General features: G+C 47.3%; 4 protein-coding genes across 5 annotated transcripts in view; 3 read left to right on the top strand and 1 right to left on the bottom strand.

Annotated features, from left to right (window-relative positions):
• Positions 1-146: 146 nt before the first annotated feature.
• On the top strand, positions 147-3567 carry TMEM265 (transmembrane protein 265). The gene is made up of 3 exons (XM_010972449.3): positions 147-588; positions 1617-1787; positions 3078-3567. Exons 2-3 carry the CDS (start codon positions 1620-1622, stop codon positions 3237-3239), a joined length of 330 nt encoding a protein of 109 aa, XP_010970751.1. The 5' UTR covers positions 147-588; positions 1617-1619; the 3' UTR covers positions 3240-3567.
• Positions 3568-8265: 4698 nt separating this feature from the next.
• Positions 8266-19025, top strand: PHKG2 (phosphorylase kinase catalytic subunit gamma 2). The gene is made up of 10 exons (XM_010972447.3): positions 8266-8443; positions 8776-8888; positions 14224-14399; positions 14670-14724; positions 15703-15768; positions 15853-16016; positions 17830-17920; positions 18012-18165; positions 18238-18363; positions 18460-19025. Exons 2-10 carry the CDS (start codon positions 8794-8796, stop codon positions 18751-18753), a joined length of 1221 nt encoding a protein of 406 aa, XP_010970749.1. The 5' UTR covers positions 8266-8443; positions 8776-8793; the 3' UTR covers positions 18754-19025.
• Positions 19017-23028, bottom strand: CFAP119 (cilia and flagella associated protein 119). The gene is made up of 9 exons (XM_010972448.3): positions 22544-23028; positions 22183-22214; positions 21527-21592; positions 21180-21349; positions 20569-20639; positions 20253-20369; positions 20088-20157; positions 19914-20003; positions 19017-19321 (listed from the first exon to the last, which is right to left on the bottom strand). The coding sequence occupies exons 1-9, from the start codon at positions 22757-22759 to the stop codon at positions 19143-19145; spliced, it is 1011 nt and encodes a 336-aa protein (XP_010970750.2). The 5' UTR covers positions 22760-23028; the 3' UTR covers positions 19017-19142.
• Positions 23029-23180: 152 nt separating this feature from the next.
• RNF40 (ring finger protein 40) overlaps positions 23181-23930 on the top strand; it is a 29592-nt gene continuing 28842 nt past the window's right edge. For both annotated transcript variants that reach the window (XM_045508303.2, XM_010972446.3), the window contains exons 1-2: positions 23181-23327; positions 23436-23639. In XM_045508303.2, the coding sequence (XP_045364259.1) occupies positions 23508-23639 (132 nt within the window). In that variant the 5' untranslated portion in view covers positions 23181-23327; positions 23436-23507. The remainder of the gene's footprint in view (positions 23328-23435; positions 23640-23930) is intronic.

Here is a 23930-nt window from a genome sequence, read left to right as displayed (position 1 = left end):
GTAAGGAGGCTTCTGATTTTCTGGTCTGGTGGAGGGTTGGGTGGGAACTTGGGCATCGTTTTTCTCCTCTTGCTTGCTCTTTCCAAGACCTTAGTACCTGATCTCTAACCCAGAGTTACGTATCTTTGAGGCAGAAATCTCCACCCAAGAAGAGAAGAGAATGGCAAGTCTGATCTGGTAGGGTACCTTTCCCTGAAGTGTCAATTTTAAGTCCTTCAGACTCACATTTTTCTCTCCTCCCTTCTAGTCCCTTGGTTCCTGGACTTTCCTTCAGAGCTATCTGATGCCTCAGACTTTTTGTTGCTTTTATCCCTCTTTCTCAGGTGCTTTCACTCCCTTTCCAGAAGGCAGGCATCCTACATCCTGTTGCTCCATCCTTTGCCTTCCCTTGCTTTTCTCCATCTAGCCAAACTGGTTTGAGTCAGCCCCACCCCCTTCCGAGCTCCTGGGGCTCTTCAGATGGTGGCTGGCCACCCAACCCCACCCTTGGGCTTGGCTTGGAGCCCTGAGTCAGTTCCATCTCCACCCAAGCCAAATCAAACCTGAGGCTGGAGCCGAAACTCACAGTCCTTCAAGGCCTATAGCCAGGTAAGTCCCTGTTCATTTTTACATTGTCTCTGATCTCAGTTCCCTAGATCCTCTCCTTGTTTTTTCCCCCTGGTGACTGTATCTGTCTTTACCTCATCTGAGTTCTTTCCTCACATCCTTTCTCCTACAGCTTTGTGTGGCATATATCATTCTTTGGTTGTCTTGCCCCTTGTATTTCCCCTTTTGTAGCTTTTGTTACTTGTGTTCAGAGAACTGCAGATGGTTCCATTTTGTTTAGAATGTAGGGGAATAGAAATGAAGGTAGAAAAGTGGCTTGATGCCAGAGCTCTGAGAATTAGATGAGAAATGATTAAGTACAGCATCATTATGCCGGTTTCTGTGTGGGTTATGAGGTCATTTGGAGTCTAGAGTGTTAATTTGATTGTGTATAGCATGAGTTAAAATTGAGAGAGGAGGTGGCAGGGAGTCAACATAGAAAGGGAGACTGATTTGGGGAGGTGAGATCTTTCTAATGTTCAGTTTCTTCATCTATAAAAGCTTAGGTGAGTGGTTTTTCCCCTATCCCAAAACTGTTTTCATAGGAAATTGCTCCTTTGCTTGAAGTGGGGTACAGGGCCTAAGGTGCCATTCTCTGACCCCCTCCTTAATATTTGAGAGCAGCCTCTAAGGTACTTCAAGGAATTTTAGGGCCTTTTGAAAAACAGTTTAAAATCATTGACTTGGTTAGTCTCAGATTCCTAGTACTTCTTGGGATTCTGTTCTTCTCTACTGCTTCTCAGGGTGCCCCTGTCATTTTGTTTCTCCCCACTTTCAAAACAGTAATACAGATAATGCTGTGTTCACACTAGCTTGCCTTTAAAGACTCGGAATCTTAGGCTGAGGAGAAAGGATTCCAGCTGCATGTTTCCTCTTGGTCTGTGAGTCACTTGGGGAATTCCCAGTGAGGCAACCTTTCTGAGAGTTGGTATAGGCCATGAGGATGTGATCAGAGAGGGGTAGAGTCTGAGCAAGGCAAACCAAGGGCTCAGTTGTTGGGCTTATAAGTGTCTTGACTGTATCGCCCACAGGTGATGGAGGACGAGGAAAAGGCAGTGGAGGTCTTGGTGAGCAACATGGAAGCTGCTCATTCTCCATCCCCCATTCGCTGCTGCTGGCTCCGCCTCCGCTACTTGGCAGCTACTAGCGTTGTATGTGGCTGCTCTTGCCTGGGAGTCCTGGCCCTTGTGTTTGCCATCAAGGTGAGGAATGCAGTTCCTATGGGAGCAGGGGTGTGAGTGTATTAAGGCAATGGTTCTGTATACCTGATTTGTCTACATCGTTCAAACAATAAGTACTTATTAAAGCTTGGCTATGGCCCTGGTGCCAGAAATAAGAATAAGACATGGTTCCTGCAGTCAAAGGGCCAACAGCCTAATGAAAGAGATGACTGTGAAATTGTTAACAAAAGGCAGCTCACCAGTACTTTAATAGAGGAAGCACAGGGTATTCTGGGAGCTAGGGAGGATATGTGTGTGCAGTTATATGTTTGTGTGTAGTAGAGTAGGTGACAGGAAAGGCATCGTAAGGGAGTGGCAAGAACGTAATCTTAAAAGATGAATGAATAAGAGTGAAAGGGTGTTCCAGGTGAAGAGAGCACAGGCAACCTGGACCATTAGTTCAGCATGACTAAACCAGTGAGGAATAATAGTGAGAGATGAAGCTGGAGGGCCCAGATTCCCGAGAACCTCCAGTGCTGTGCTTAGGAGTTTCAGCTTTATTTAGGAAGTACTGGGGAGCCTTTCAAGGATTTTTGCAAAGGAGAACAGCATGGTCAAATTTGGGTTTCAGTAAAATCCAATCTCAGGGCCTACTACATAGAGGATGCATTGGAAGGGGCAAGACTCAGGGCAGCTGAGCAGTAATTAGACCAACCTGTAGAGTCCAGGAGAAGCTATGGGAGTTTTGAGAGGGCTTCACCACTTCAAAACATCTAACAGAGACTGCATACCTTTCGAAAGTCCACAAAGGCTAACTTAAACATCATACTGGAATCCCTTAACCTTAGTTATATTTTAACCAGAAGCTGTATTTTTATCATCATAAGAATTTCTGGGTTTCCTTAGGGCAAAATCATTTTTAAAAAAATCCTTAATGGAAAAAGATGAGGCCCATTAGGCTAATGAGATATTAATTAGGTGTTGTTTGATTGGACATGAGTGAAATACTCCAAGATAGCTCACTATTTCTTGCCATGAATTCCAAATTCTGAATGAATCTGGGATGAATAGAAAAGGATGGGGAATAAAATGACTGAAAAATACTTTCCCATAAGTGATCTTGTGAGCTAACAACAGCCATCCTGTAAAGGAGGAAGAGCAGAGTGGGTACCTTACTTTGCAGATGAGATATGAGAGAGAAACTGGAAAGAGAGGTGGACGTTGTGGGTGTGAGGTTTTGAGCCATGACAAAGATGTAGGGTTGGAGTGGGGCCGTGGGCATTTGGGGAGCAGAAGCAGGGGGAGAACCTAACCAAAAACCTACCCCCACAGGCGGAAGAGCGGCATAAGGCAGGCCGGTTGGAGGAGGCAATGCACTGGGGGGCCCGGGCCCGGAGGTTCATCCTGGCCAGCTTTGCCACCTGGCTTGCTGTCCTTATCCTGGGCCCTGTGCTTCTATGGCTGCTCTCCTACGCCATCGCCCAGGCTGAGTGACCCTGGGTGGCCTCTGCTGAGAGTTAGCCGACACCTCCTGGATCCTGCAGTGCGACATTGCTAGGGTCCAGTGCGAACAGTGGTACTTCCTGGCTGGAAGGATGGTGCTTCTCTCAAAGGACTTTGGAAGAGCTCTTTAGCCCTTATAAAAGGAGGCAGCAGCTGAGACTGATGAGGGGAGGTCAGCCTGCTCTGTTCTTTCAGTGCTCACCATCCCCTATTCCCCACAACCTACCCCATCCTCGGGGCCTCCAGGAGGTGGGGTTGAAGACCAGGCCTGATTTTATTAGTATTTGTTTTGTAATAAAACTCTTTTTTAGTGGTGAAATGCTCTTGTTTAATTTTTCTTCTTTTGCTTTTCCCTGGGCCCTTGGTGAGAGCCAGGCTAGACATCTGACTAATGGCAGAAGTCTGCATCTCCCCTTACCTAGGAGTTCCAAGAGGAGGAAAGGATTCCCCCCCCCCCCTTTTTCCTTCTTCTGGAAGTTTCCCTTCTTGGAAACATCCAAGCTTCTCCCTTACATATCAACAGAGACCCTGAGGCCAGAGAGGAAGAGTCATAGCAGCAGCTACTGTTTATTGAGTACTTACTATGTTCCAGGCTGTGTTCTAAGCATTTTATATTTCTTCACTTCTTCAGGCCTCAAGATCACTCAATAGTAGGTACAATTGTTCTTATTTTATAGTTGAGGAAATAGGCACAGATTACCGAAGGTGACACAGCTAGTAAGTGGCAGAGCTGGAATTCAATCCAGACAGTTTAGTTCCAGAGTCAGAAGAGTAGTGAAAGGTTTGGATAACAGCAACCCTGTATGTGGAGGTTTGTATGATTATAATGAATCTTCATATCCTTTATCTTGAGCCTCATGATAATATTCTAAACATTTTTTAAATTTTTGTGAGGTGTATCACACATAAAGGAAAATAGCCAGAACAAATGCAAAGCTCAATAAATTAACACAAAGAAAACATCTGAAAAACCACTATTCAGTCAAGAAATTGAACATTGCCTGCACTCCAAATCCTCCTTTATACCCCTCGCACTCACTACTTCCTTTCTTCCCACAGGTATTTTCTTGTGTTACCCACAGGTATTCAGACTTCTAACAATGTAGTTTAGTTTTGCCTGCATTTGAACACTATATAAATGGAATCACATGTATTCATTGTGTGTCTTTTTTTTTTTTTTTTTTTTTTTACGATTTTGAAATCCCAATCTATCCCTTCCCACCCTCCACCCCCCTGGATTCATTGTGTATCTTGCTTCTTTTACTTAACATTGTGAGATACATCAATATTTGATGTAGCCATAGTTTTCATTTACTGTATAGTATTCCATTATATGACTATATTACAATGTACCCATTTTCTGTTAGTGGACTTTTGCAATGTTCCTGTTTTGGGATATTACGAATCATGCTGCTTTGGACATTCTAGTACATGTCTCCTGGAGTACATGTGGTCTGGGATGGAGTTTTTGGGTTACTTTACCATAATGCAGAGATCAGCAGAGCACCTAAAGAAATTAGAGATGTTGCACACTGAAGAGAGATTAAAGGGGAAGGAGAGGCACATGATGATCTTCAGTGTTTCAAAGTGCTGCAGGAAGGAAAAGTGAAGAGAACCCATCATTGGTCCCAGAGGTTAGAATTACAACAATGTGTACAAGCCATACATACAGTAGTGGTTCTGAACCTTGGCTTCACAGTGGAACCTCCTGGAGCCTTAAAAAGCCTGAGCCTTACCCCCCAGAAATCCTGATTTAATTGGTGTGAGGATAACTCATTTTAGATAGATTTTCTACAAAAACTTTTTTAAAGCTAATATTTTATTAATTAGCAGTTTCAGTTTACTAGAAGAGAATATCCCATCCCCTCAAAACTGATTATATTAGCTCTTGCTATTTTTTAACTCTACTTTGAAAAAATTTCAAATCTATAGAACAGTAGAATAGTACAGCGAACTCGTGTACTCCACCTAGATTTATAGTCTAACATTTCACCACATTTGCTTTTTTATCTTTCTAAATATATAATCTAACCATTTGAGGGTAAGTTGAATGCCCTTCATCTCTAAAGACTTCATAATCTATCTCCTAAGAACAAGGGTATTCTCTTGCATAACTACAGTATAACTATTTAATTCAGAGACGTTAACATCAATACAATATTATATTCTATATATATTTTGTGTGGTGGGGGGAGGTAATTAGGTTTGTTTATTTATTTATTTTTTAAGGAGGTACTGGGGACTGAACCCAGGACCCTCATGCATGCTAAGCATGCTCTCTACCACTTGAGCTGTAGCCTACCCCTACAATATTATATTCTAATACATAGTTCATATTCAAACTTGCCAGTTGTCCCAATAATGTCCTTTATAGCAAATTCTGCTTTAGGGTCCAGTGTAGGAACACTCATTATATTTAATTTGTTGTATCTCTTTAGTCTTCAACATTTTTTTAACGTGTGCCAAATACTGTATCTTATTACATGCAATATTTTCATACACTCTAATGAGGTAGGTAGTATAATCCCATTTTATAGCTTTTACATTTCAAAAGTTTCAAGAAGCATATCCAGTGTCTCATAATAAGCAGCAGGGGTTGCATTCAAACCTAGGTTGGTTGGTTGGTTTAATAATACAAAGCACATGTTCTTCACAGTTGACTCTCTTCATTATTACCCTGCTTTTTCAAATAATTCTCCCCTCAAGACTTGGTTTTCTCATTTATAAAATGAGCTCAGTAACCACAGCGCCTTTCATTGAAACCCCCAGGAAGGCAAAAGGGTTTAAATTTTTTAGGAACTTCCCAGGGATCTGTAGGGTTAGAGGTGATTATCACTGAAATGTGGTGCTTTGTACTTAGAAAATGTCAGGAGGTGTTTGTAAGGATGAGTTCAGGCCATAGTCTTCAACTTTTAGTAGGTCCTCATCCATTCTTTTTTTTTTTTTTTTTTTTTTTTGTCTTTCATGGCGTTTTGAGGTGAGGCCAGTTTGTAGAATATCTCTCAATTTGAGTTCTTATGGTTGGATTCAGATTATGCATTTTTGACAGAAATATTACATAAGTTGTATGTCCTCAATACATCACATCAAGAGGCATATGCAAATTTGTCCTTTTATTGGTAACATTGGCAACTTAGTTTTAAGGTAGTATCTGTCAGATTTCTGCAAGGCAAAGATACCTTTTTTCCTTTATAATAAAAAAAAGTCATCTGTATAAATATCCTGTTCCCCAGCAAGTATTCACCAATAATTTTAATGCCGATTTTGCCCAAGTCAATTATTGTGAGGCTTACAAAATGTTGATGTTTTAACTTTATCATTCTTTCTACATTTATTAGTTGGCATTCTACTATAAAGATGGTCTTTTTCTCCATTTATTTACAATTTTTAGTGTCAGTATGGTCTCAGATTATTTTTGAATTCAGTTTGTTATATCCATTACTGTCATTAGTCTTCTTAAGTTGTTTTGCTGAGGTACAATTTACCTACAGTAAAGTATACAGATCTTAAGTGTGCTGATGATGAATATTTTTACATGAACACCTATGTAATCACCACCTAGATGAACAGAACATCTCTGACATCAGAAGACTCCCTCATGGCCTTCTCAGTCTCATTATTTGTTTTGTCTCTGACTTAAACCTGGTTCATGTGTCTAAGTCTCCATCTTTTTCACTTTCTGGCACACATTATTCTAGGCTCATCTTGTACTTTATCTGTTCCAGCCTGGGAATTGGCCATTTCTCTCAAGGAGCCCTGGTTCCTGATTCCTCTTGTTGAGGACGTTACTTTGAAATCAGTATCTAGACACTAGCTGTGCTCATTCTACTGGGATATTATTGCTTTTAGGCCCTTTCAGAGGTTAAAGCTAGAAAATATCTAGTTTCATCTGTTTAAAATTTATTCTTAAAATCATAACTCTAATTTCAATCAATCATAAGTTTCTTCCTCTCCTTTTCCCATTCCAAATTTCGTATTTTCACAGTAAGAACCTTGGCTGTGAACTACATCAATATGTTTATTGCTTTGCTTAATTTCAAATTAATCCCATTGTATTACCAAACAAGCCTTCTAAGTAAAGTTCAAGATTTCTTTGCAATTATTTTGTCTTTAGATTGGTGATATAAAGTCAAAGTACTCCATTAAAAAGTTACCTGGATTCGTTTTTCCCCTTTTATATGGATGGTTGCGATTCCAAAGTGACATTTCTAAGACAATTGTTAGATTAAATGAATTCATTCTATGCCTCATTCGCTGGAACATAGCCTCCACAAGGGTAAGGGCTTTTTTCTTTTTTCATTGCTGTTGGTGTAACGCTTAGACGCTCAACAAATATTTGTTGAATGAGTAAGTGAATGCCAGGGTTGAACTGTGCACTGAGAAGATTTATGAAGTAGGTCGCTCCTGCCAGAATCGCACAACCTGATAGGCTAGAACAGAATGTGACACTCCTCAAGGCTTTTGGAAGGGGATGGTGGAAGATCGGGAAAATGTGTAACCCTAGATGGTGAGCACTTGGGCTCTGGAGGTATTCAAAATTCGGAGCAGCCATCGGACGAAAAAGCCTCTTCTGGCTGACCGGCTGTGGCTCGTCCAAAATCGCACCAAGTGGCCAAGTCCGGCTCCAAGCTGCGTGCTCCGAATGTTTTAAGGGCTGGAGTCTGCCCCTCAAGGCAGGACTTTTGGACCAGGATGCCAATACTTTTAAAAGCCGAGTTCAGCTAAAGATTCTGGGAGACCGCGGGGCCACGCGCAAGTCCGAGAGTCGGAGACGCAGCGAGTATCGCGTCCCAGCAACTCGGCAGTCAAGCTTCCTGGTAAACCTAACTTCCGGGTCCCTTTTCAGGCCTCCAATCCCACTGGTTAACAAGCTCCGCCGTCTTCTGGCCCCAGCAGATTCCGTGCTCTGATTGGCCGTACCTGAAGCCCCGCCCTAACGACGCAACCCTAGGTAGCTCCGAGCTCCAACTCCGGCTCCAGCCTCAGGAATCTCGGCTTCCTATTGGACTACCAGTTTCCAATCGGAAGGGTTCTTGAACCTGAGTCTTTGGGTGGCGCTGGCCATTGGGGGACAAAATGGGGGCGAGCCCTGAGGTCGCCGCCTGCACCGCCTAGGGATAAGTAAGGAACTAGAAGCGAACCCCACAACAGAGCAAGCCTCCCGTCGAGTCTGGCTTCTGTCCCCGCCTCCGCAGGTCAGCCAGCGCGAGACTCCGCGCCCCCTCCCAGCGGCCGCCCAAGTGCGCCTGCGCAGCAACAGCTGTCCGCCCGAGTGCCCCTTCCCTTCTTCCTCCGCACCCTTTCCCTTCCCCTCCCCCGCCCCCTTTCCCTGCCTTGCCACCCGATCCCGACCCCTAAGGCCCTTTCGTGGGGTCTCCCCTGCCCCGATCCTTCCCCCACCCCGTCCCCATTCCCCAGGATCCTGGCTCCCCAGCAGCAAGGGCTGCGCCTCCGCGAGCCGCGATGTGCGTCTTCTCAGAGCCTGTGGACCTCCCTGCCCTCACTGCCCTCGATTTCCTCCACACAGGCCCCCAGCTCCTTCAGAATGACGCTAGACGTCGGGCCAGAGGATGAGCTACCCGACTGGGCTGCGGCCAAGGAGTTTTACCAGAAGTACGACCCTAAGGACGTCATTGGCAGGTGAGGCCATGGACAGGGGAAAGGAGGTAGAGAGATGTCAAGTCCGAGCCAGGATACACAATTCCCTCAGAGGGCTGGAGAGTTCTAAATGGGAAGGTCAGTGGTGAGTGGAGGAACATTTGGTGACTAGACTCATTCTGGGTCAACCTCCATTTTTTCACAAATTCATTCATTTGTGTGTTCAACATAGTTGAAGCATCTACTGTATGCCAGACACAAAGGTAAACACGGAGAGAGTAGAAGAGATGTTTATGCCCTGGAGGTACTCCAAGTGAAGTGACTGAAAGAGACACATAAACATTCAAAACATTCAGGCTGTGTAAAAAGTGCTGTGGAGTCTCAGAAAACCACAGCTTCCCAGAAGGGATGATATTTGGGTCTTGAAGGATAAGTAGGAGTTCAGCATGCAGCAAACAGAAGGAGGGCCTCACCTGCAGAGGCAGTGGCAGATACACTTATTCATCAAGGTTTCCTAAGCACGTGCAACGCGGTAGGTGCACTGTGCTAGGCACCGGAGATGTAAGACCCCTTGTAAGACCTTACAAAGGGGCCTCTTCTCCCAGAGTTTATATTCTAGTGGTAGAGAGAGACAATAAACATGAAAACAACTTTAAGTTCAATGTAAGTGCTAGAGAGAAAATAAATAGGGTCATGGAACAAGAGTAATTAATAGAGCTGTGATTTGGAGGATGAGAATGAACAGGTTATGAGCCGAGGCAAGATAAATTCTGGGCAGAAGGAACAGCAAGTGCAAAGGCTCAAAACAGGAAGGGGCCTATTCAAGCAACAGATAGATCTTAGTGGCTAAAATGTGGTAAGAGTGGGAAAAGGTGGAGAAACTTAACTTGGAGAGGTAACTAGAGGTTGGATTACGTAGAGCCTTGGGCTATGATAAGGAATTTAAATTTTATTCTAGTATCACTGGTGGTTTCAAACAGATTAGTAACAAGATCTGATTTACATTTCTGTAATTTGGGGCTTAGGAACTTAACCTTTCTGTACCTCAGTTTCTCCATTGTAAATGGGGAATAAAAATAGATCCTGCCTTGTAGGTTGCTGTGAGGATGGAAGGAGTTAATGTGATACTCTTAGAACACTTCCTGGCACATAGTAAGTGCTCAGTACAGATATGTTATTACGTTTTAAAAAGATCATTCTGGCTCTTATGTAGAGAATGGATAGGAGAAGGGCAAAAATGGAAGCAGAGACCAGCTAGGAAGCTATTGATTCATTCAGGCTAGAGATGGTGATGGTTTAGACTAGGGTGATAGTAGTAGAGTTGGAGAGAAGTAGAAAGACTTAGGTGATGGTTTAAAGGGAGACCTGATGCAGTTTCCTGAAGGATTGGATATGGACCACGAGGGAAAGGAAAACAAGAATAACTTCTGAGGTTTGGATGTGAGTGCTTGACTACCATTTACTGAAATGAAGACAACTGAAGAGGATCGGACTTGGGGAGGGGTGATCAAGTCAAGAGTTCCATTTTGGAAATGTTAAATTTGAAATAATCCAACTGGAGTTGTCAAGTGGCACATGTGTCTGGAACTCAAGGGAGAGAGCTGGGCTCGAGCTATAAATTTGGGAGGCATCAGCATACAGACAGTGGCTGGCCAGAGAAATGTCGAGAAGTGAAGAAGCCTAGGCGCGGCCCCTGGGGGATGTCACCATTAAGGATTAGGAAAGGACAAGCCAGCAAGGGAGACTAAAGAGATGCCATCTGTGAGTTAGAAGGAAAACACAAGAAAAATATGCTTCTGGAAGGTTGGCAGGGTCTGCTGTGACACATGCTGCTAAGACTAGGATTTCTGGTGGAGGTGTCACCGTGAGATTTGTTCAGACTCCTTTTAGATATCACATGGAGAGGTCAAACAGGCTGCTGGAGTACTCAGTCATTAAAAAGTAATAAAATAATGCCATTTGCAGCAACATGGGTGAACCTGGAGATTGCATCTAAGTGAAGTAAGCCAGAAAGAGAAAAAAATTACCATATGATATCACTTATATGTGGAATCTGAAAAAAAGGCAAATGGGCTTATTTACAAAACAGAAACAGACTCACAGACATGAAAAACAAACTTATGGTTACCAGCAGGGTAAGGGAGTTGGAAGGGATAAATTGAGAGTTCTAGATTTGCAGATACTAACTAATATATCTATCTCTCTCTCTATATATATATATAGATATAATAGATAAACAGCAAGTTTATATTGTATAGCACAGGGAACTATATTCAATATCTTGTAGTAACCTCTAATGAAAAAGAATATGAAAATGAATATATGTATGTGTATGTATGAATGAACTATTATGCTGTACACCAGAAATTGATACAACATTGTAAACTGACTATAGTTCAATTTAAAAAAAAAAAAAAGGCCTTTGGAGTCAGGAATTCTGGAGGAAAATCAAGGCTTGAGACAGTATAGCGGGAGTCATTTTCACATAGTTGTTATTTAAAGCCCCTGGGACTGGTGGAGGTCACAGAGGGGAGAGAGTACTTGGAAAAGAAGAGAGCTGAGATCCAAGTCCTGAGATGCTGCAGGGTTTCAGGACCAGGTGCGGGAGGATGCACTGAGGCTAGGAAGAGCCCTTAGGGGAAAACAGTAGTTCCACTGCCAAGGGCACAGAAGGACCTGTTTAAAGAAGGAAGATCAGAGGGTAGGGACCTTTTCATCTCATTCTAAGATTACTATGGTAACATCACCCCTTGTCTCTCTCTTCTATCTTTTCCCTCTTCCTTTTCCTGCACAATAAATTACCTGTACACGGGAACTAAATTACTTTTTCCACAGTACCAGTTTCTTCATATATAAAGGCCTGAAGCTTCAAAGGAGCTTGGCATATTCTGGACGTTGGTGATAAGTTATAAGTCACTGAAACAAACATTGAATAGCATGGTTATAGCCAGAGATAAGGTGAAAAGAGACTGAGAAGTTGATGAAGGCCTTGAATGACAGATGAAGGAATTGGGATTTGATTTTTATTTTGTAGGTAATAGGGAAGCAATATGGAAAGAAAACAAGAATTTTGAGTGCATTCCTGAGGTAGCTATAAAGTTGAAAGTATTAGGGATCATTTAGAAAGAGGACAGTTGCTCTAGGGGTACTGCTGAGGAATGAGGGGCACTTAGAACTTAGTGGAGAATTTAAACCTGGAAGTTTTTAAGCAGCAAATGACATTGGGGCTGTTTTAAGAAGCTGATCCTTGAAGCAGTGTGGCAGATAGGTTGCAGTGGTTGCAATTAGCATCAGGGAAATAAGTTAGGAGGCTGTCATGGTTGTGGGGGTGGAGTCCTAGGAGACAGATTTGAAAGATGCAAAGAATGGACTGGACTGGTTGGGTGTGGTAGGTTGTGAAGGAGAGGGAGAAGCCAAGAATGGTACCAGGGTTTCTAGTTCAAGAGTCTGATTGAATGGCATTGCTGTTAATTGAGATTAAAAAACTTAGGAACTAGTGTGAGGGGATGATGAAGTGTTCAGTGGTCATGATGAAAGTGAGATGTCTCTAGGACTCTCAGAAAGCGATTCATTCAGTAAGACATGTTGGCCCGACACTTAAGAGAGAGATCTGGGCATGAATGTTGAAGTTTTAGAGGTGGATAAGATTACTGAAGGAGAGTGTATATAGCCTGAGAACAGGGCCAGGGGTGGGATCCTGGGGAAGTTTTAACATTTAAGGAGTGTGCGGAGAATAAGGTAGGAGGGTGTTATCAGTAGGAAGAATTTGGACTTTGAACCGGAAGACCTGGGATTCCCATGTAGATAGTCATGATACAGGGTAGGAAGGCTTAATTAAGAGGGAGTGCTCCTTGCGGGGAGGGTACAGCTCAGTGGTAGAGCGTGCACTTAGCATGCACAAGGTCTTGGGTTCAAGCCCCAGTACTTCCATTAAAAAAAAACTAAATGAATAAATAAACCTAATTACCTTCCCCTCACCCACACCCCCCAAAAAAACCCAAGAGGGAGTGCTCTTACAGGTAGAGTGCTATAGGATACCAGAGAAGCGAGTGGCCCCTTCCTCCTGGAGAATAAATAGAATTGTAGAGGTAGCATATACTCTGGGGCTTAAAGCAGGGATTCTTGGCTGGTTGGCTTCAGAGGGTCTTTGAGCCCCCTGAAATTGTACAACTGTTGTGTGTATGTGGCAGAGTTCTCCAGCTTTCAACAGATTCTCAGAGGTTCATTAAAAGATGAGTAATAATTAGACCTTGGGCCTCAGACTGAGATGCCCTTAGTAGTTGGGCAGGAAATTAAAACTGTGAAATGGCCAAGAGTAAGACAGGTAGTGAGTGTTGTGGCAACTGGAAGTGTTCTTGTCCCAGCTAAGATATGTGAATTCAGATTTGTAAAGAAGAATGCACTGACTGAAACAGAACACATCTCTGGGCTGTGTTTAGCTGGAGAGTCAATAGTTTGCATCCATTGATGGACCCAGAGACATGGGTGACAGGCATTCCCAGCAAAGGAGTTACATAGAGGCATGGAGGCCATGGGAGCACAGCACTGAGGTTATGTGAAGGGCTGCCAGGGAACCAGCATGCAGAATGTGGTGTGAGGTCAGATCCTGGAGAGATTTGCACCTTAACCTGAGGGACTTGTAGGGTCATGTGGAGTTGGTGACAGAGCCCAAGCAAGGAAATTCCTACCTAGGACTTTGTCTTTACAACACCAAATGGGCTTTCCTGTGTCTACCTTATTAACACCTTTCAACATCCCTTCAAGATTTTATTGGCCACATTTCAGAGCTGATGAGGTAGAAGCCCAGAGACCTTATGTCAGTGGGTCACTTGTAGGTTAATTACTGGCAAATTTGGGGCCTAAACCAAGATCTACCACTCAACTTTGGTCTTCTGGTCAATGGCCCAATATTTGAGGTATAATACCTTCACTTGAGGTATTATAGGGGAACTTTGGGATTTGGATGGGGTAATCAAGGAAGTGTGGGTAAAATCTGGAGAGAGCCTTAGGTCATTTCTTCCTACTTTCTCCTTGTGGGGTCCCAGGGCAAGAGGCAGGTTCTGGGGCTCAGTGGAGCCATGAGGCTTCCTCCATGGGGAGGCTTACCCATGGAGGGAATGGCAGAGGCTGGATTCGAACCCAGGACCCCTGCCTGCCTGCCCTGTGAGTTTTGTGTTGCACTTGCTAGGTGCCCAGGTTGCTTGCTGAGGCTACTCTGAAGCTCAGGTAGGCTGGGGTGAGCTGCTTGGGGGGTCGCCTTGTTGTCCAGCTGGGTCTTCAGAGTCTGGCACAGTGAATCTGAGGCTGCTGAAGTTCCACTCTGCGTGGAGATGTGAGAGCAGGAGGCCCTGACTCGTGCATTGTTTGACTCTGGCAGAGGAGTGAGCTCTGTGGTCCGCCGTTGCGTTCATCGAGCTACTGGCCAAGAGTTTGCAGTGAAGATCATGGAGGTGACAGCTGAGCGGCTGAGTCCTGAGCAGCTGGAGGAGGTGCGAGAAGCCACGCGGCGAGAGACACACATCCTTCGCCAGGTCGCCGGCCACCCCCACATCAGTGAGGCTGCATTCCCCCACTCCTGTTAGCCAACACCCACCTCCTGCTGGCCCTGCCCACAGCCCACTTCCCCAGCGCTGCCTCCACGCCTCTGCTCCCTTCCTCCTGGCTCCGCTGCACCTCAAAGCAGCCTTTGGACGCCTATGGCCTCCTTTGGTTCTCCTTCCTTCCCAGTAACAACCCACTGCTGCCTCAGGGTGGAAAAGGCCCTTCAATATGCATCTGCTCCTTTCCATCTCTGTCTCTCTGCCTTTCTACCTCTTTCCCCAGTCACTCTCATCGATTCCTACGAGTCTTCCAGCTTCATGTTCCTGGTGTTTGACCTGTGAGTATCTCCCTGCCCCAATCAAGAAGCTATCTCCTCACCTCCACGCATGGCCCCAGCCTTACAGCACAGTGGGCTGAAGACCGCCCTGCTCACACCTTCCTCTGCTCCAGCTCAGGCCGGCCTGCCAGCCCGTGGCTCTGGCCCCTCTCTCTAGGCGCCCTGATTGAGGCAAGTTCTTCAAGAGTCCTAGTGACCAGCTAAATACAAAGGGTCTTCATGAGACCCTGTTTTAAGAGGAGAGTGTTCATCCATGAGCTGACCACGTATCAACAGACTCTCACTCACCAGCCTCCCGTTGTTTACCAGACTCCACTGGAGTCTGTCTCTGCCCATCAGCTCTTTTTCTGTAATGCAGACCAGTTGCAAGGGTACTTCAAAAGACAATGGTTTGGATAAATGTTTAAGAGAGGCCAGTAGGAGAAATGTACAGTCTTTATACAGAAATAACCCTCTGTGAAAGGCAGAAGGGAGGGAGGAAGTGTCTGTTACACCATCACACAATTTGGCAGAACCTGATGTGTTCTTTATTTCAAGGATTGACAGAGTTGCAATTATAACCTCAGTTTTCAAAGACAAGATAAAATAAGCAAAATTCAAAATAAAGCTGTATTCAACTTCCTTGCTACTGTTAACTGTGAAATTTTGGTCCGTGGTCTAAGTAGATTCACTTCAAAACACCTTTTTTGAGGGTAGTAATTCTCAGATAAGGACTTCCTGTAAATGTTTATCACAAGGCACTTATTCTTGCTAAAATAGCCCCCTCTTTGCACAATGCAGGTATTTCAACCTACAACCCATTGGGCCAAACTGCCCCTGACATCTAGTCCACTCTTGGAGTGCACTGTCTTGAGACCCTTTTGTTTGTCTACAGAGGGCTCTCTCTTTACTGGTCTGCTCCGTGGTATTTTCTGTGAACTCTGGCTTGTTTTCTCAGCTGCCACTGTGAGGTGTACCCATCTCCCTTCTGTCCCTTAGGATGCGGAAGGGAGAGCTGTTTGACTACCTCACAGAGAAGGTGGCCCTCTCAGAGAAGGAAACCAGGTAATGCCTGAGCCTGCAGCCCTGGGGGGTGAGCAGGGAGTGGGGTGGGGCAGGGAGAGGCAGAGGAGACTGTGCCTCCCCCAGGTCCATCATGAGGTCTCTGCTGGAAGCAGTGAGCTTTCTCCACGCCAACCACATTGTGCACCGAGACCTGAAGCCCGAGAATATTCTCCTAGATGACAATATGCAGATCCGAGTTTCAGATTTTGGGTTCTCCTGCCACTTGGAACCTGGCGAGAAGCTTCGAGGTGAGGGGACCCAGTGCCCTAAGAGGCTTGGGAGGGAAGGAAACCCATCCCTGGCGCTGGTTGGCTGGGTCTGAGAACCGAATTCCAAGTACCAAGGAAAGGAGAGTCAGTGAGCACTTGACAGGTAACCCTCCGGGTGCAAAACCTTGTGTGCAAGTCAGAATGGGCTACCTGACCTGGGGAGGATGGAGACAGACAAGTGAGCAGATGGTGGCACACAGCAGGCAAGGGGCTGTGCCGGGGAAGCCAAGAAGGAACACTGTAGGGACCTACAGAAAGAGGGCTCGGGACCTAGGCCTTGGGAGGCTGGGCCTGTCATAGGACAGAAAAGAGGGTCCAGAGGATAGCAGGGCTTAGCTTCCCCTTTGGGGTCTGGTGGAGACAGGACCAGTGTGCTGCCTAGGTGCTATGGGGAGCCTTATGTGGCCAGATAGCGCTGTTTACCTGGTGCCCTGGGTCTCAGGTTCACCCAGTGTTAACATATTTGTTGTGACAGACATTTCTAGTGCCAGAAGAAAACTAAACAAAGTTCAGCTGTGGGACTCCTCAAAGCCTGTAATATGCTTTCTCTCCTTCAATGGCTCCGTACTGACTTAGTAATAGCTAACATTTACTGGGCCCTTCTGTGCAGTAGGCACCACCCTGAGTCTCTACACAGCATGTTTCTCAACAGCTCTTTGAAGTAGATAGTATTTGTGTCTCTGTTTTATAAATGAGCTTAATGAGGTGAGGTGACTTGCCCAGGGTCATGCAGCTGGGATTTGAACTTGGGCAGTCTGACTCCAGAGCTCACGCTCTTCATCTCTGGACTTTCACATCTTACAGATCCTGTGCTTTATTTCCCTTTTGGCTTCCACAGACACTGCCCCATTCTACACCATCTTTGCCCCTGCCCACTCCACCCTCTCCCTTGGCTTTGGTAATTCACGTTTTACTTTAAAGCTCCAGGTCAGGTTAGATTCTGCTTTTTGTTCTTATTTCTCCTCTCTTTGTGACACATGTCTTACTCTGTTATTTGTTTGCTTTTTCTGGTAGATGGTGACTTGGTAAGGGCACATTAGATTTACCACTGTGTCTAGTGTGGTGCTTGGCACATGGTAGGCATTCAGTAAATATTTGGTGTAGGAATGAATTTCCCAAGAAAGTTATTTTCAATTCATGCCTATTAAGATCTGGAAGTGTGCCATGGATCACAGTTTAGAAGTTGCTGGGATGGAAGAATTGGTGCCTGAAGAGATATAAGAAACTAAATATATAGATTTAGATCAAGTCATGAAGGGCTCTGTGTTCCAGGAGTCTAGATTTGATCCTGAGGCCATGATGGGAAGCCAGGGAAGGGTTTTAAACAAAGGACTTGGTAAAATAGCTCCTTTCCTACTCATTTCCCTTGGCTGAATGGTGGTTCCACTAACCACAGTAGAGATGATAGGAGGAGAAATAGATTCAGGCAGAAAGGAATGCTGAAAAGATTTAAGGTTTGTTTTCCATGTATGTGTGTAAAAATGTGGTAATAAGTTGCATGAGGAGTAGGTTGGGCTTGGCTAGAGGGTTGGAGGAGCCAAATGATACAGTTGGATAGGACCTTGTAGTGAATCCAAAAATCAGGTTTTCCCAGGAAGGCCACCAGCCTTGGTGGGTACTTGAATTGTTCAGCAGGGCTAGGATCTAATACTGAGACTTGGCAGAGGGCAGGCAGGAGCAGAATGGGAACACTTGTGGCCCTGGTGGTGTTGAGGCTCCAGCAGAGGTCTGGTGTTAAGGGCCCGTCAAGGGGACTGGTGACATACCATCAATCTCAGCCCTCTCTCCCCAGAGTTGTGTGGGACCCCAGGGTATCTGGCACCAGAGATCCTTAAGTGCTCCATGGATGAAACCCACCCAGGCTACAGCAAGGAGGTCGATCTGTGAGTTTCCGGTCCCCCCATCCCCTTTGTGTAATGTCCTTCAACACATTTGCCCATCACCTAGTCCTTCTGACCCTGATCTCTTTCCCAGCTGGGCCTGTGGGGTGATCTTGTTCACACTCCTGGCTGGCTCACCACCATTTTGGCACCGACGCCAGATCCTGATGTTACGCATGATCACGGAGGGCCAGTACCAGTTCAGTTCACCTGAGTGGGATGACCGTTCCGACACTGTGAAAGACCTGGTGAGCTGGGGCTGTGAGGGGGCTAGGAGGGAGGCCCCAGAGCCGCCCTTCATGCTCTGGGGTTTCCCCTAGATCTCAAGGCTGCTGCAGGTAGATCCTGAGAAGCGCCTGACTGCGGAGCAAGCCCTCCAGCACCCATTCTTTGAGCGCTGTCAAGGCAGCCAACCGTGGAACCTCACCCCCCGCCAGCGGTTCCGGGTAAGCCTGAGAGTGTCAGGGTCTGGACCTGCTCCCCTGTCCCACAATTCTTCGTGGTGGGTGCTGCAGTAGTGCTCACACGACTCCCCTTCCCAGGTGGCAGTGTGGACAGTGCTGGCTGCTGGACGAGTGGCCTTAAGCATGCACCGAGTACGGCCGCTGACCAAGAGTGCACTGTTGAGGGACCCTTATGCGCTGCGGCCAGTGCGCCGCCTCATCGACAGCTGTGCCTTCCGGCTCTATGGACACTGGGTGAAGAAGGGCGAGCAGCAGAACCGGGCAGCCCTCTTCCAGCACCGGCCCCCTGGGCCTTTGCCCATGATGGGCCCTGAAGAGGAGGGGGACTCAGCTACTATTGCTGAGGACGAGACCATGCTGGTGCTGGGCTAGCACTTCAGCCCTGAGGAATCCCAAAGCAGAACCCTCCAGGAGGAGGATTTTTATCATTCCAGCCGCTCTGGGCTCTGACCTTGGGCCTCCATGCCTGGCTAGGCCCAGCCCGGATCACAATATCAGAGAGACCAACCCTGTACACCGTCCCCAGCTGGCCAGGGCTTTGAGATCAGAGCTGAGGTGGGAGAGAGCCACCCGGAGTGCCACACCTGGCCTTGTCGGTGCTGCCTGTGCCACGTCCGCAATAAAATCTGCTGCACACCAGGGAAGGCTAGTGCCCTGTATCTGGTGTCTTGCTTCAGCAGGGAAGCCCAGAAGGTGCTCCGGAGTTGGGGGGTAGGGGGTGCTGCTATGGCCCAGGCCTTTATTGGGGAAAACGCTGGGGGTCACTTGGTCTTGTTCTTGCCTTTGCCTGGAGGGAGCTGGAGGGGCCGCTCGAGTGCGGTCAGCTTGCTGCTGAGCTTTTCCTCACTGGCCCTGAGCTTCTCCTCTATCAGTTGTTGGAGCTGCTGCAGCTCCTTGTTCATCTGGGTCTTGATGTAGGCTCGGAGGACGGAGACCTGGCCTGCAGGGGCAGGGAAGAGGGGGCGGGTCAGGAGAGATGCTGTCTGGGGCTGAGGGATTGCCCCCAGTGGGGCAAACACAACCACCAGGGTGCCCCCGGGGGCCACACGGGTGGCCGTGTTGCTTCAGGAAATGTCAGCCAGCCCTTGTGTGAGAGAGAGATGGACAGAGTGACTAGGCTGGACTCTGGGTTGCTACTTAGTAGGTGGGTGACCTTAAGCAGATGATTTCACCTTCCCAGGCCTCAGCTTCCTCCTATAAAAGATGTGGATAGTGATAGCACCTAGCAGCGAGGGTTGAGAAGATTAAATGGGTTAAGAGATTTTAAATGCTTAACACAGGGCCTGCCTGGCACACAGTATTGCCAAACGTGCTGGCTAGTCATTGATTTTATAATCCTTTTCTGGAGCTCCTGTTTCACCCCCAGCAGTTGGGCTTTTATCCGTTTGCCATCTTGGACTTCTGCATCAGAAATCATTTGGAGAAAGGACACCATGACCAAAACAAAAGGTCTGCAGCCCTGATGTGATCTAAACCCTTCATTTTAAACCTGCCCAAAGTCACAGGGGACCCTAACCCCTCCAGGTCCTCACTTGACTCTTGCTCTGGCTGGACCACCGTTTCAGGTTCCTCCTTCTGTGGGGTGACTGCCTGCTTCTCCACCTCTTCACCCTCTTCTTTCTCTGCAAGCCACAAGCAAGAAGATGGCTTCAGCCCTGGCCCCAGTCCCAGTGTAGTCCAGCCCTAGCCCCACCATTCTTCCTAACCTGTCTCATCCTCTGGCCAGAGCTTGGGTGGCTGTAGCCCCATGTAGGTCAAAGATAGGTCCAGCCGCACCTGGGAAGAGGGAGGAAGAGGGCATCTGAGAGGACATCTGCACTGAGTTGAAGGGGGAGATGAGGGGTGGCCTCTTGCAGCCCATGGCTCAGTACCTGCGGTGTGAAGACATATTTGTAGAGCTTGAAGTGGCGGAAGTAGGTGTTGACCACATAATCCGCCAGGGCCAGCAGCTGTTCCTCCTTAAAAAGGTTGATACTGAAGGGGGGTCGCTGTGGGGATGACTGGGAATTAGAGGACTGACCACCACCTGAAGCCCTCAGTTTTTCTCCAAGTGCCCAGCAATCCAGGAGCGGGAAGAGCCCACTGTAGCCTTCAGAGGAGATGAGGGTGATGAGTGTGAGAGAGGGCAGGAGACTGGGCTAGACCTTATCTGGGGAAGAGTGAAGATCCTATTCCAGGAGAACTGACCCTGACTCCATGGCAAAAAAGAACACTGGTGAAGTAGCGGTAACATTCCTCCACGTTGCCCAAGGGGGTTGCTGTGAGGGAAAGTAAGATGTGACAGTGAGTCCCCTCTCTGATAATCGTTCATTTTATTCACTCAACAGCTTCTTACTGAGCATGAGCTTTAGATGTAGACAGATGTAGGTAACAAATACAGAGTACCCATGAGGCAATGTTCTAGGCACTGAACAAGACAAGGTCCTGCCCTGAAGAAGCTTATATTCTAGTGGAAGTGACATGTAATAAACCAATTAATACATAATTTTAGCTCTTGTTAAATATCCTGTAGGCAATCAGTTCCAGGAACAAAGCAGGAGCTATTGAGCACTGTGCATATATTTACATATATTACATGTAGTATTTCTCAGAACAGTTTGATGACAGCACTATGTCCTCTTGTTATAGATAAGGAAATAGAGCATTTGAAAGGTGAAATAACTTGTGCATGATAGTATTGCTAGTAGTAACAGAACAAAGATTTCAAGTGGTAATCATACTTTTACTTCCCCTGGTCACTTGTGCCAGCCTCCTCCTCTCCCCTGGACTCAAACCCTCGGGTAGCCTCCTCCTCTTACCGATACAGGCCTTGTGAAGATCTTGGAGCAGGGCACAAGCTGTTGATGTCTGCTCCAGTGAGAAGCCCTGCTGGCGGCAGAAGATGAGTACATGGGAGAAGAGGTCCAGTGTGATAGCATCCCGCAGGCTCTGCTCAGGACAGGTCAGCCCCAACAGCTCGGCCAGCACCCTTGGAAGAGAGAGAGGAAGGAATGAGTGACAACATAAGCTTCCCTTCACCACCCCACACTAGTGCACAACTTGCTTTGGAGCCAGGCATTCCTCGTGCCTTCCCAGCCCACCCCTCTCAGCCTTCCCCAAGAGCTAGCTCTTTTTCCCCTCCCTGCGTCCCCATACTCCCCCATACTCCCTCATCTCCTCAACGTTGGCTGTCTTCTCCAGCCTGTGCATGGAATGGATGTTCAGGTACTTCCTGTCATAGGAAAAGAGGGGAAAAAGGTGTTGGTGGCCATTATGCATTAGTCTTGTAACTGAGCTATGATGGCCAGAGCATAGGACTAGGAACCAAAAGACCTGACTTAGAGGTTTGGCCCTTCCACTAACTTACTGTGTAGCCTTAGGCAAATCACTTCCCTCTCTGGGCCTCATTTTCTCCATCTGTAAATAAGGGGTATGGCCTCAACGATCCCTTATGCTCTTCTTCATTTATAAAGCCTGGGGTTAGGAAATGTGAGTTCTTGTCTCTGCCACTCCCTTGTTCTACGACCTTGGGCAAATTCCCCCCTGTGAGCCTCAGTGTCCCCACTTATACAACGCACCACAGAGGCTGTAATAACACATTTACATCCTCAATCTTTGGCTCCATCTTTCTCACACTCTTTCTTTGGACTGGGGCAGCAGGAGACCTGGCTTATGGTCATCTTGGGTAATTGCATCCCTGGGCCTCAGTCTCCTCATTTGTAAAATGGGGATGTTCTCACTGTTTGATAGGTTTGCTGGGGAAGCACTAAAAGAAAATACAAGTGTGGAGGTTAACTTCCCGCCAAAGCTCTTTACACTCACCATATGCAGATCCGGGGGTGGGGCAGCGGCGGCTGCAGAGAGAAATAGGATTTGGCAAGGCACAGCTGTGTTGTTTCTGGTCCCTAACTCTTGGCCCGTCGCGAATCTCTGACGGGCCTAAGAATGCACTAACTTGCCATCTCATCTTAAAGACTACGTACAAGCAATGTCGGCAGGCTAGGCTTCAGCGGTCCCTAAGTACTATTAATGAGCATACTAACAAGCGAGGTAACACACCCCTGCATCTTCACCAAGGCAGCCCAGGAAGCGTCTTGAACGTTAGTAAACATAACGATGGGTGGCGCCCTGCTGGGGAGCCCTGTCATAAACATTCACGAGCGGACCACTCTGTCGTCCTCACCGGGAACAAGTTTGCTGCAGGATCTTCATCTGCGTCCACCGAGGCCACGGTCCCCAACTCGGTCCGCACACTCGTTCGCATCCGCATGGCCGAGTCATCCAATGAGCAGAGGTCTTTCTCGGGTTCTCGCCGCAGTTCGGAGTGCTGTTCAATCTCCGACTGCATTTTCAGCCCCTGGAGTTGGATGGACTTCTGGCGGATCATCTTGTCGCTCATCTGTGCCGCAGGTCACCGCAGGTTCGGCCCTGCCTCGGTTCTGGGACAGCCGCTTCTCGGACAGCGACTGCCAAGGCCTGGCCCTCTGTCGACGCTTCAGCCAATCTACGCTGCAGAGGTCGGGTGTAGCCAATCCGCTGGAGGCGTCTCCCTCCGTCTCAACGGTGACCGTTGCTAAGGGGGCTCTTGGAGGAGGGGAGAAAGCGTAAGGCGCTTTCCACTCAGTGAGAAGAGAATGCGCATGCGTAATAAGATGCGAGCCCCGCCCCCGTGGTTTCTTCGAATTTGCTAATCCGAGGCAGGCGCTGTCTTTAGGACTCGGGAGTGGAAGTGTGTTGTCGGTTACCATGGGAACTGTCCGCTGGCCAATCACCGAGAGTAAGAGGAGTTGTTCAGAAAGAAACCAAACGGAACCCGAGAGGCGGGACAAAGGGCGACCAATAGAAACAGGAAATGGAGAAGACTTCGCCACATCCGGCACTGTCTCTGGCGCCTGCGCTCTGTGCTGAGGAGGCTAGTGACGTCCGGTGAAGTCCAAGATGGCGGCGTTAGGTTGAACCTGCTGCCGGTGAGGGGCCCGCGGTCGGCAGGGCGGGGTCCAGCAGGTCTGTGCAGGGGAGGCTTGGGGCCGAGGAACTCTGGCTGCTTCCACATCTTTGCTCTCTGTCTTCTGCAGGTGACGGAAGTGCCCCCTACTCCTGCCTGACGTCCCTCGGGAGACCCTGCGCCGCTCCTCGCTGCCGCGGCCATGTCTGGGCCCGGCAACAAACGCGCTGCCGGTGATGGGGGCTCCGGGCCCCCAGAGAAGAAGCTGAGCCGCGAGGAGAAGACCACAACCACGCTTATAGAGCCCATTCGTCTTGGGGGCATTTCTTCCACGGTTCGTGGGCTCCTGCCCCAGCCCTCACAACTTGCCAGAACTCCCATCTCTGTTCTCTATCCACATCGTCCAGAGCCTTACTGCCAGTTCCCCAAATTTAGCAAGATCCCCCTTACAGAACACTCTTGAAGGAAACCGAAGACATGATGTCTGCCTTCCCTTTGCAGATAAGAAAACAGGTCCCCAGAGAGTGTGTAACTTGTCAAAGACTTCAGAGTAAGAAAGAAGCAGAAACAGAATGTGACCCTTCTTACAGCCAAGATGGTTTCTCTGTGGGAGTGGGAGCCTCTT

Source organism: Camelus bactrianus, chromosome 18 (assembly GCF_048773025.1).
Source record: "Camelus bactrianus isolate YW-2024 breed Bactrian camel chromosome 18, ASM4877302v1, whole genome shotgun sequence".
Taxonomy (NCBI): Eukaryota; Metazoa; Chordata; class Mammalia; order Artiodactyla; family Camelidae; genus Camelus; species Camelus bactrianus.
This window is presented reverse-complemented; position numbering and strand designations above follow the sequence as displayed.